We start from the raw sequence: 12,865 nt of genomic DNA, 5'->3' as shown, positions 1-12,865 counted from the left end.
AAGCACTTACAAAAATTCAGAGAACAGAAATCAACTAGTGCACAAAAAATTATTTAAATCCAAGGCCTGGATGAAAATTGAAATTTGGTATTAAAATGTTAGTGAATATCTGATGGAACAGTTAAACTCTCACCTTTTTTCAATAAAAACCAGCACAAAACTTAAGGAGTATCCGCCCAACAGTCTTGCAAAGACTATAAGAAATTATTTGTCAGAAAGGTAAACAAAAAGCTGGAATTAAAGGGAGAGTTTCAAAATTTGGAGGAATACTATCTGATCAGTATCAGGTTGATGTTTAACGTAATTCTTTGCAAAGATGATATTATTTCTACCATAAATAGAAACAATTTTTATTTTATTTTTTTAATCTATATATATGTATAAATGGACATGTTTATGCCTATATTTCACTTTGCAGCCAAAACTACACATTGCACATGAATGGTGTTTGTGTGGTAGTAGCCCCAAGTCTCCCATCGTGCCCTATGGTGGTTGTGTCTCGATAGCTATAAGGTTGTGGGAGATATGGGGGTTGAAAGTGGTTGACTTCGAAAATGTGTGACGCTTTAATGAGAATGTTCCAGTTTTTTCTAGAAAGTTCCAGAACCTAGAGGTGAAATTTGGTACATGGTACTTCATGAAAAGGCACACTAAGAAGGGATTTTTCGATATTCCCCTCACTGGGGGAGAGGGAGAGCATTAAGTTTTAACCTGAAGAATGGCTTCTACTGTACTATTTTAGATGCGATTTTTTGTTTTTAATTATGTTTAGTCTTCATTAAGTACTTAGGGGTATTAAATTGATAATATTTCAGACATTGTTATAAATATTTTTTATATATTTTGATTTTTTAACTAAATGTTTGAACTGTTTTAAATTTGAATTCCTTTTTGCATATTGGTTCGATTTTAGAACAAAGTGGGTATTTGCAGCTAGAAGTCAAATACAGTATAGTTTTAGCTGCAAGTGCATGCTTTGGGTACTTGCAGCTAAAAGTCAAATTAAAAACAGTTCATTTGATTCTCAGCAATTCTCATCATTTTCAGTGGTTAAATAACAATTACTATGGTTGTTGAAATATTGAATGTAAATAGGGTTTGTTTGCAAAATCTGCACGAGCGAAGCCACGGGTAACAGCTAGTTTTGTATAAATTTTAAAATTTATATGAAATTTATATAAAAAATGTATATACTTAAGATACTGTACATAATCTTTATTTAAATACTTTTGTATGGACATTTGATAGTTATGAATCTACTTGAAATTAGATTAATTAAATATTGAAAAAATGAACAGGAGATAAAACTGTAGATGGTATGTAAAATTCTATAGGGTTTTGTAGTGACTTAGATATATCAAAATATACAAAATAACTAGTCTGTTTGTGGGGTAATGAATTGAGGACTAGAAAACAAAGGAAACATATTGATGGAACCAAATTTAATATTAATAAAAACATGACAAATCAGCTCAATCAGATAATAACAAATAATTGTTTTCTATAAATCTTGATGCAATAAACTTCATTTATATGACATGACAAAATGTATCAATACAAACAGTAAATTGTTTTCGACATGCTAGCTTTCTTCAAACTAATGAAGAAGAGTTAAATTCAGATGATGGTATTCTGATTAATGAACTTTTGAAAAATGAACTTACAAATGATGAAACAAAAGGTGTTCAAGATGTTCCCTCTGCAATTACTGGATGCATTTTCTGACTACAATTTTGAAGAATATGTTAGGGTTGATGACAGTGTTATTAGTAGGGAACTTTTGACCATTGATGGCAATATAGCTTCAGTGTCTTCCAAAAATAATGAAATTATTGAGAATGAAGATGACAATACAACATATGCAGATAGTGTCAACATTCCGATAATGTCAGTTTCTGAAGTTTTGCAAAACATTATTGTTATTACAAGAGTTTATACAAGCACTTAATACTCCGCAAAATATTTTAAATAGTTTTGCTGAGGTGGAACTATATATTACAGAATGCTATGCAACAAGCAAAAATCAACAAACAGAAATAAGAGAGATTTTAAGTAACAATGTGCATTTATATTGTTTTAATGGGCAACTTCCTATGCAATAATTCATTACATTTTATCTTTCAGACATTAGACTTTAGTTTTCCAAAATTATACTTTGTTTTAGTTATTATCCCATATGACAAACAGTGGTCACAACAAACCAGTTTTGAAGGTCCGTACAGGTTCGTTATAAGTGGATACTAATGTATATTAAAAAATATTATTTAAATTAGTGTTTCATGAATATTTTAATAATTTTCAAATATTAATTTTTAATATTTAATAATTGTAGTAGTATTTAAAAAGGATCAAAAATTTTTTCAAATTGTTTACTTCTAAATGTTAGCAGACTTTTCAGTAAAAAACAAAATAGAAAGTACTAATTTTGTATACTTGAAGAAACATAAAAAAAAAATTAAAACAGCATCTTCATAAACTACCCTTTTTCACAAATGTCTGGAACAAAACAGTGAAATGGCAGAGTTGATCATGATGCCACTGCCAAAGTGATGATTTTAAGAAGTTTTACATGCTGAGGCAGAGAAGAGCCTCAAAATAAAGACTCACTTTGTTGTCTTCCTGACATGTGTGTAAAAGAACAGATTATATGAAGATGATCTTTTAATTCTTCTTTCTGTTGTTATACAGAATATTTAATTCTATATTTGAAGCCATCGGGGACATATAGTGCTAACTCTCAGTTCATGGCATTCTGAGGTATTTAATTATGAATAATGCAACCTAACCTTAGCACACATCCATATTAACTGGAGAAAAAGTACACTGGAACATTGCTGATTGCAAAAAAATAAAGTGAATATTATGTCCTTGATGAGGGGTTCCTGAAGCATCAAGCTTTTTATTACCAGATCAAGGTGACCAGATGACATTGTTATTGATGTGAAAAACATTGATGAATAATACCAAGAAACACAAAATAATGTAAACAAAACTATTTTCTAGATGATAGTGTTTGATTTTTAATAAGCAATGCTGTTCAGACATAGTGTTATTTCACATTACTTTGATCTACAAAATCTTTCTTGTGGGATTTTTTTATCAGATAATTGTAATCTTTTCTGTCTTGAGCTTGAAATGACAGTTGTATCTACAGTTTGCCTATAGATATGACTGTCATTTCAAGCTCGAGACAGAAAAGATTACAATTATCTGATAAAAAGTTCTGATGCAAAGTTCGGAGAGTAAAAATATTAACACACACACCCATTCATACAATTTTAGAATTCTTTCAAACATTCAAACTCAATTATCTACTTCAAAAATGTGATTCTGAGGGTTAGCACTATATGTCCCCAAGTTTCATTTGTCCCCTGTATTTTTTTAATCATAGAAAGTACTGACATTTATAAGGTGCAAAATATTTGACTTCCATATTAAAAGGTCTCAATAAATCTTGAAAATGAATGTAAGTCAAGCTATAAATATATTTGAAAATATTTTGTTGTTGGTCATTAAATTAATTAAAAAGGAATATTAATATAATTAAGGAGAAATATAATTCTCTAAATATTTTTTATTAAAAATTAATAATTTATCATAATTTCTAAATTCATTAATAACTTTTCAAAAATTTTTCACTGTGTAATGAAACACTTATATGCAAAATAAATAATTTATTTGTATTTTCTTATAGCCCGATGGATCCATTAGGAATTGTTCCAGAAATAGTTGATATCTACACTTTAAAAAAATGGGGTGAAATTTCACCTAGAGAGATTCCTGAGGCTGGTTTGTTTGGAAATCAAGAGAAAGTTCATAGTTCTTCCCCATTTCCATGCAATGAACAAATTAATAAAAAAATTGCCTTATGGTAAGTAATATTATGTTAGTTATAAAAAAATTAATAAGACTGTACTCTAACTTTCATTATATTTATTGTATTGATAAAGTAATTGTGATCTTGCTTTTGAAATCAAAACAATTTCATTAAGAGCTTAAATGTTTTCAGATTATAATTCATCTTTAAAAAAATTAATTTGAATAAAAGAATGAACTGTTTGAAAAAGTTTAATGTAGCACTAAAGAACAACTTATTTAAAATATTCTGAAGTATACTATTTAATGTAGATGAATTTTTCTATGTAACGTTAAAAAAAATAGAACGTACAAATTAAAAGCAAATATATTGTTTTTTTGTCATTAATGTTGGAGTGAAAACTTAGAAAAATCCAAAATTTATATGCCCATTATCAGATGTCAACAGTAGTAAATTTTTTTCTTGCTGATCCCTGATGATGATCATTGACAAAATGACAACCTGAAAATATTTAGGTTTTTTTAAAAAGATATTTTTTTAACAAAAATTTAAATTTATTACAAGATGCTATTTAATACTTAAACTAAATTTTAAAAACTTTTTCATGTTTGTTGGTATTCAGAGATTTAGTATATGATTTCTCATTTTAAAAACTCCTTTTTAAAATAATCTACTGAATGCATTGTCATTTTAAAATTAATATTAGCAATATCTAATATTGTCTATTTTTAATGATTTTGAAATGATTATAAAATTAAATTTATGATAGGGTTGGTGATATATCCAGTTTGAATGCTCAAGCTATTGTTAATTCAACTAATGAAGTTCTTACTGACAAGAATGCACTTAGTGAAAGAATTTTAATGCGAGCTGGTCCACAGTTACAGGAGGATCTTCAAAACAATATTAAAGGTCAGTTGGTTATATGGAATGATTTGTGAGCTTCCAAAACTTAAAAAAATTTAATTATCATATTTTTGCATATAACATGATACAGTATATTTTCCACAAAAAATTGTCAGAATGAAAATAAAACATTTGTGCATAGCTCACCTTAAGCCCACTTCTGTGCATAAGGAGTAACAGTTTCTCCATAGGACAGAGTTTGTAATTGCAATTTGAAAGGGGATGCAATCTGCTTTCAAATTCTTTTAAATAGATAAGTCATGAATAATAAGAATGAAAATATGATTTAATAAACTATAACTTTATAATGGAAGTTCTAATATAGTTAAAGAACTCCAGCAAATCTCTCATAACATTATATTTGAATTTTTGTATGGGAAAAATCCTGTCCTGATAATGTGCAGATGTTCTTTTTTTAACATACCCTTTTTTTTTTTTCAATGCCCCTGTTTATTTGCAAGATGTTAGAAGAAAAAAATTGGAAAATCTCCATATTTTGTTGGAAGCTTTTTGTTAGGTTCTATGCTGCTAAACTTATGCTTGTTTAAGACTATTAAAAAACTATGTATTCACATTGATTATGATTTTATTAAGGCTATTCTGGTTTTTATTCGATTGGTTGTTAAGTTTTTACCAGGTTTGTGTCACAACTTTGTTCTTAAGAATAGTACTGGAGTAATTTTTTTATGAATTAAATTTCTAAATTATGCCCAGTAAAAGCAAAAAAAAAAAAAAAGTTAAAAGAAACTTTATTTCTGTAGAATCAAAGTTTTAGATTGTCTTAAAAATATAAAAAGATATAACAGCTTATAAAAAAGTTTAAATTTTAGTGAATTAAAAACATGGATTACAAAAAAGAATGAGCAGGTAATTAGAACTGTAATTTCTACAGAATCTTCTATTTCTGCAAATTTGACAGTTTCATTAGCTTTTGTAATATAGCCCCTTTTTGGTTACTAGTCCTATTTAACATGGTTTTACACAACATGAGATTATATATATTACACTGGGTTGTTCGGAAAGTTCGTAGCGATTTTTAAGAGAAATAAAAGAAATTGTTTTAATACTAAAAATATACTTTTATTCCACTATGTATGCGCCATTGTTTTTAATGACGTGTTGCCATCTATGGGGCAGCTTCATGATACCCTCTTCGTAGAACTTTCCAGTTTTTTCCGCGAAAAACTGATCCACGTGGTTTTTGCAAGCTTCCAAACTATCAAAGTTTTTATCATGAAGGGAATTTTGTAGAGAACGGAACAAATGGTAGTCCGACGGGGCAAGGTCGGGTGAGTAAGGGGGGTGGGGTAAAACATCCCAGCCTAGTTCCAATAATTTTTGGCGTGTTCGTAAAGACGTGTGAGGTCTGGCATTATCTTGGTGAAACACAATGCCTTTTCTATTGGCCAGTTCCGGACGTTTTTCTTTAATTGCCATGTTCAGCTTATCCAATTGGGAACAATACTTATCAGAATCAATTGTTTGATTCTGTGGAAGCAGCTCATAGTACAGGATTCCTTTCCAATCCCACCAGACAGTGAGCATGACCTTCTTTGGATGAAGACCGGCCTTTGGAGTTTTTAATGGTGATTCATTTTTCTTACCCCACGATCGTTTTCGGCTGATGTTGTTATAAATGATCCACTTTTCATCACCTGTCACTAAACGCTTCAAAAAAGGGTCATTTTCATTTCGTTTTTCAAGAGAATCACAAATGGAGATGCGATCCAGTAAGTTTTTTTCCGTTAAGTCGTGAGGTATCCAAATGTCATAACGATTCACGTATCCGAGCTTCTTTAGATGTTGAAATACAGTACTGTTTGATGACTTCACTATGTCTGCAATCTCTCGAGTTGTGTAATGAGGGTTTTCATCCAATAATGCTTTGATTTGGTCCTCTTCAATAACAGGAGGTCTTCCTGAGCGAGGAGCATCTTCAAGGCTGAAATTACCCGTTTTAAATTTTGCAAACCACTTTCGAACAGTTGATTCTGATACAGCACTCTCACCATAAACATCACATATCTTTTTTGCTGTTTGTACAGCATTTTTGCGTTTACGAAAAAAGAAAAGAAACAAGTGTCGATAATGCACGTTGTTCGCATCCATTTTTGCAATGAGCCAAATTAAACGCTATTTGAATAATCTTAACGGTTTTTTTGTAACGGACGCGTCTCAAGGTCATTTATCGTAATATTCATTGGTTTGTACAATTCTAATCATTTTCGCGTCAATCGGTGTCTCAACTGTCGGCTATCACAAGTCCTATTTAACATGGTTTTACACAACATGAGATTATATATATTACACTGTGTTATATGAAGTTATATGTATTTAAAATTGGGTTTGAAGTTTTGAATGAATTAATTTGGTCTGAATTTGCTTGGTGAATTATTGGAATAATTTATTGTAAAAATGATTACCATGTACAATAGTACAATATTAAAATATTTATTATAAATTTTTATAAAGCATAATGTTTATATCATCTGTCAATGCAGGACTTGTTCAATTTAAGTATCAATAAAATGTTTTATTGGGAGGAGAATTATTTTCATTTAGAAATTATACAAGGATAATGTCTTATTCAGTCTACTTGATGAATAACAATAATCTTTTGAGCCTTTTTGGTCTTTATAAGTTTTTAAAAACAGTTTTGTCCTTCTGCCTTGTTTGTATTAATTTCAATTTTTGATGTGCAAAGGAATCAGTCTGTCTTGAATTGCAAATTACATACAATTACATGTCTAACTGAGAATGGTATTAGGAACATTTCATCCAAGGACATAGTGGCAGTGAATATGCTAAGTAAGTTTTATAACTTATTTACCATGTTGAGTTATTTCAAATTTTAAAAATAATCAAATTGCCATAATTAAAAGTTTATTGTGTTCAAAAGAGTAAATAGTGACAACTGTTAAAGTTTTAAACTAAAAGTGATGAACAAAACTGGGACTATACTTAACCTGAAAATCTCAACACCATTTTTGCATTTCCATGAAACACAAACATTTTCACTTATTTCATAAGCATATGTTGGGTTTCCAATTTAACTTCATTTTGATAATGTTTGAAATTGGAATGTTACTTGATAAGTGATATTTAATTTTTTAAGATATAATGTTCTATATTTCTTGTTTGTAATTAAAAATGTAACTTAAAAAAGTAAATTTGTATATATGAATAATTATGATAAATAAAATATAACATTAAATAATTATAAGACAAAGATATATATTTCTATATGTTATGGTTGACTTGCAGATATTGCAGGTTCCCTCACATATTGTGCTAAAATAGTTACTGGATTACTGCTATCAATATTGTTTACGTTCCACCTGTCTGCTTGTTAAAGATCTATTTGTAGAACTAATAGAACTGTATACACTAATTGTTGGTTAAATCTTTCATCTTTCACAGGATTGGAGCATATTCTGGGCACTCTTTTGCTGTTTACTTTATCTTTTGTTATTCCTTAATAATTTGTAAATGTAGTATATGTAGTATGGTAGTATTTCTCTGATATCATATGTGGGTATTTGAATATTTGGTTATTTGTTTGTAAATTGAATTAGTCTTCAATTGTACTTGACTATTCTAGGCTTAGGTGTTGGGAGATGAGGTTGTACAGTCTGATCTTCACTGTGGGATTGACTTATGTTGTTCTGCTTGAATTTTTTTGACTAGGTTTTTTTTATCTTTTTGTTGTACCCACGTATGCTATTTTTTAAAAATGTATTTAATTTCTTTTATGGTGTCTTTCTTATCTGTACAATGTGTGTATGTCCTTTTGACTAATGCTGTGAAAGCAGCTATTTTAGTGTATTGGTCATTAGATTGCAAAAGGATAAAGAATGGGTGATCATTGGTTTGTAGTAAACTTTTATGTGAATGGACCCATTTTGGAAAACTATATTTTTTTCTAAAAATGAGCTTTGGTGTTGATTTATTGGTCCAGGTGTAATGTTAAGCCATAAGGGTTATTAAATTCTGCCAGAAATTTATATGTATTAGGTTTAGTCCTCCATAAAATAAGTATATTGTCCACATATCAGATCTAAATGATGATATCAGGGAGAATTTTTTATGGTGGTTTTTGTGCCTGTACTAACAACTTACATAAGTCTTGAAAGGGGAGTGCTTATAGCTCCCCATTTTTGGATATATATGTTATTGTTATAAGCAAAGAAACATATATAGCACAAAATATAAGCCAATTCCAAGAATTTATTGATAGTATGAATGAACAGTCTATGCTATTAAAATAAAAATCTTGGAGTATGCAGAAGAAAGGTGGTAAACATATGGAAATAAATAATAGTGAAATGAAATCAAGTACAATAATGTGTTCTTTGCCTACTAACCTGATCTCTTTCTGCTTGAAAAGTAATTTCTGTGGATTCTGTGCTGAGTATTTATACTTTTTCAGATGTTTGACTAGCATTCCATGTACTTTTTTCTCCAGTAAGTCTGTGATCTGACTTTGTTGGATGGATCTGCATTTCTGATTTGAGTTTTAGTGAAAGCAAAGAGTCTTCCACACGACAATCTTTGTGATAATTCACGGAAGAACGTTTCACGACAAGATGCAACTCAATCATAATGTGTAGAAATATAATTATATCTTTGTCTTATAATCATTTAATATTATATTTTATTTATCATAATTATATATATATATATATATATATATATATAATTTTAAAAATTAAATAACATCTCTTATTGAGTACCAATTTTGAACATTATCAAATTGAAGCTAGATTGGAAACCTGACATAGGCTTATAGGTTAAAATGTTTGTTTTTAATAAATGCATTTGTTGGAAATGCAAGGATGGTGTTGAGGTTTGTAGGTTTTTAAACTAAATGATAAGTGAGAAACTTGTTTGAAAAATTACATTTAGTAATAAACTAATATTTTAAATAAATAATTTTTAAAAAATTGATCAAACTAAAGTTTCTGATCAAATAAAAAAATTTGAATAGTTTTACTTTCCTGGATTTCTTTTATCCAAGAAAAATATTTTGGGAAGTCAAAATTTTGTTTCATTTATTTTTAACTTTGTTTATTATAATTTAAAAATATTTTACTTCTAGGTTTATAATCCTCTTAAAAACTAGTCTATGCTATTAAAATAATATAAACAGAATACTGTTATACAATTAAAATAACTTATTTATTTTTACCAAATTATTTAAATTGACTATACTGTGTTAAATTGGATTGTGTGATTGTTATTCTTTGTATTAACTTAATAACTTGTAGATATTATTATTATGAACTAACATTGTATGTTGTTGTTGTATTAATGTATCACCATTATAGATTCAATTGTTGATTGGTTATAAATTAACATAATGTTTATTCTGTATTTATTACTAATGTTTATAATAATGTGGTATACCTGAAAAGTGGTATACCACATTAATTACCCTTAGCATATTCTTTTTCATGCGTGTCAATATATTATCTTCTAACTTTTAATTAATTATTTTTTAGATATTTAAAAAAAACATATCAATATTAATATGAAAATGATATATTTATGTAATAAATCACTTATGAGCTATTAAAACCTCTTGAATTTTAATGATTAAATTAATGTATTAGCTAATAATCAAATTTAAAAATACTAATATATAAAATAAGTGACTTCATTTAATTTTTTGTATGTAATTAAAGATTTTTCTTCTATATTTAAATTGTATAATTTTTATATTAAAATATATAAATTATATAAACTATTTATTAACACGTATAATTTACTTTCAGTTTGCAGGACTGGTGAAGCAAAATTGACAAAAGGATATAACTTACCTGCAAGATATGTAATTCACACAGTTGGTCCTAAATATAATGTAAAATATCAAACAGCTGCTGAAAGTGCTTTGTTCTCCTGTTATTTTAAAGTGTTGCAAATAGCAAGGTTGGTAAATTTAAACTAATTTTTTTTTACTTTGAAATGTTGAAATTTATTAATATTTGATTATTGAAGCATTATAGTAGCATAGTGTCATTTCGTAACTGATTTATAAATGTATTTTGTTCATTAATAAAAGTGCTCCTAAAATCTATGTGCAATTTTATATGCCAATAACTAATGATGTACAAAAGTTAAAATAATAATAAATATTCATGAATAATATTTATTCATAAAAATAAACAAAAAGCATTTTTGACATTGTTAATGCTTTTTTCATTTAAAATATGATGTTTAATATATAATATCAGTAGATGATGATTCAAATGATGTGTGTTCAAAAATAATTATCTATATCCATTTCAATCATACAGAAAGCATTAAAAAACTGGAAAAGCTTTCTAATTTATTTTGTAATGACATCATTTATTGAACTTAATGTTGCACATAACCAGCTTTTATAGGATGTAGGGTGGACTTTTTACAAATAAAATGGAAAGCTTATTTTTGAATATTATATTTAAAAGATTTTCTCTGTGTTGATTTTAATACATTCATATATTAATTATGAAAGTATTTAAGTTAGGAAATGGGAAATTATGGACATTTTAAAATTTGTTTTATATTCACAGAATTTGTGGTGGTGATAATTTTTTTTTTAATTTTTAGCATTTTATTTTAAAAGTATATATCATTTCACTGTTACATTGTGCGTCTATTGTTTTACAAAGAAATGATAGAATTATTTGCTATAGATGCCATTAAATATGAATATTATCATATAAAATATAAACAATAATAAATTCTTCATTATATCATTGTCTTCGTTGGACTTTGTATATTAATTGGTGTTGTTTCCATTTTAGCAAATAGAGGAGATCTTATTCAGAAATACAAAATATCTTTACTTTTCACCTGTGAAAAATAAAGATTTTTTACTATTACTTAATGGACTTTTAACAGTGAGATTTGTAAAAAGCAGTAATGTTTTCAATTTGGTTAATGGGCCATCCTCAGGCATGTATAGTCAAGTGGGAAGTGTTGGAAGACTAGTGTTGGAAGGAAGAATGAAGGGACAGCCTCAGATTGGAGACTGTCTATTTGTTCTTTCTTCTGATGCTAGCCCTCATTTCTCAACTGTCTACATCTCCTGAGATTAGAGCTGTACTAAGCTAAAATTTAAATGCCAATATTGGGATTGATATCAAGTTTCCTTTTAATATTTTGATATATTGATATCAAGTACTGAAACATTTTATACAAGATTTCACAAGAAACACAAGATTTTAGAATATTGATATTGAAATTTTGGTTTGCTATATTGCTTATCAGCATTGCAGTACTGAAGATGGCCTGTTAACTGGGTTGGAAGCATTAACACTCTTTTTTAAAAAAATTCCACTGTTAAAAGGTGCATTAAGTAATTCATCTGAAAAAGTTAAAGGAATTTTGAACATTTGTTGAGTGGAAAATTAGTACAGCTGCAGCTTGAATTTTGCAATACTTACTATATTTTTGATTTTTCAAGTTATTATATTAAAATGGAATGTTAGATACAAATGTATTCTAAAAATGGTTTTAAAACTAAACATTTACTTAAAATTGGCATTCAGTAAAGTTTATTTGTTTATTACATTGAACATATCAAATCATTGATCATATATCTGTCTGGGCATGGTATTAATTATGACAGATTTTGGAAAACTCCATGCGGTCAGCCCATCCTGATGAGGTGCAAACCCGTTACCGAACTCCCAGTGTTCAGGGAACATAACTGCTTGGCCACATATTCCAGGTTTAGACTTTGAAACAATAATAGTAATTTGGATAATAATATAAATTAATTGAAACTTCAATACTGATTTAATAAACATTTAAGTCTGGCTTTATACTGATTAAACTATAACTTTCTGTATTAATATTTTGTAAATATTTTAAGAAATTAGCAAATTTAACTCATATCAAAATCTGTGATCAGCTTAAACTTAATCATCTTATGTTGACAATACTAATGATTCTTGTTGTCTGTACATAATGTAACTAAGTTTTTGATTTTCTTTGATAGTTTTACTATTGAAATTATTAACATTTCTAAATTATAATAATTATTATTTTATGATATTAAATTTTTAGCAATTTTATATATTCAGTTATGTTTGTTATAATTTCATTGATTGGTGTATATGTATTATTCATGTTTGAATTAAAAAAAGATTTCTT

The 12,865-nt window shown here is 27.9% G+C and overlaps 1 protein-coding gene across 2 annotated transcripts in view; it reads left to right on the top strand.

Annotated features, from left to right (window-relative positions):
* The window catches only part of LOC136972390 (protein GDAP2 homolog), a 63,265-nt gene that overhangs the window by 8,987 nt on the left and 41,413 nt on the right, over positions 1-12,865 (top strand). For both annotated transcript variants that reach the window (XM_067266972.1, XM_067266973.1), the window contains exons 2-4: positions 3,695-3,871; positions 4,587-4,729; positions 10,498-10,651. In XM_067266972.1, the coding sequence (XP_067123073.1) occupies positions 3,699-3,871; positions 4,587-4,729; positions 10,498-10,651 (470 nt within the window). In that variant the 5' untranslated portion in view covers positions 3,695-3,698. The remainder of the gene's footprint in view (positions 1-3,694; positions 3,872-4,586; positions 4,730-10,497; positions 10,652-12,865) is intronic.

This window comes from Centruroides vittatus, unplaced genomic scaffold (genome assembly GCF_030686945.1).
Source record: "Centruroides vittatus isolate TY-2023 unplaced genomic scaffold, ASM3068694v2 contig_290, whole genome shotgun sequence".
Classification (NCBI taxonomy): Eukaryota; Metazoa; Arthropoda; class Arachnida; order Scorpiones; family Buthidae; genus Centruroides; species Centruroides vittatus.
This window is presented reverse-complemented; position numbering and strand designations above follow the sequence as displayed.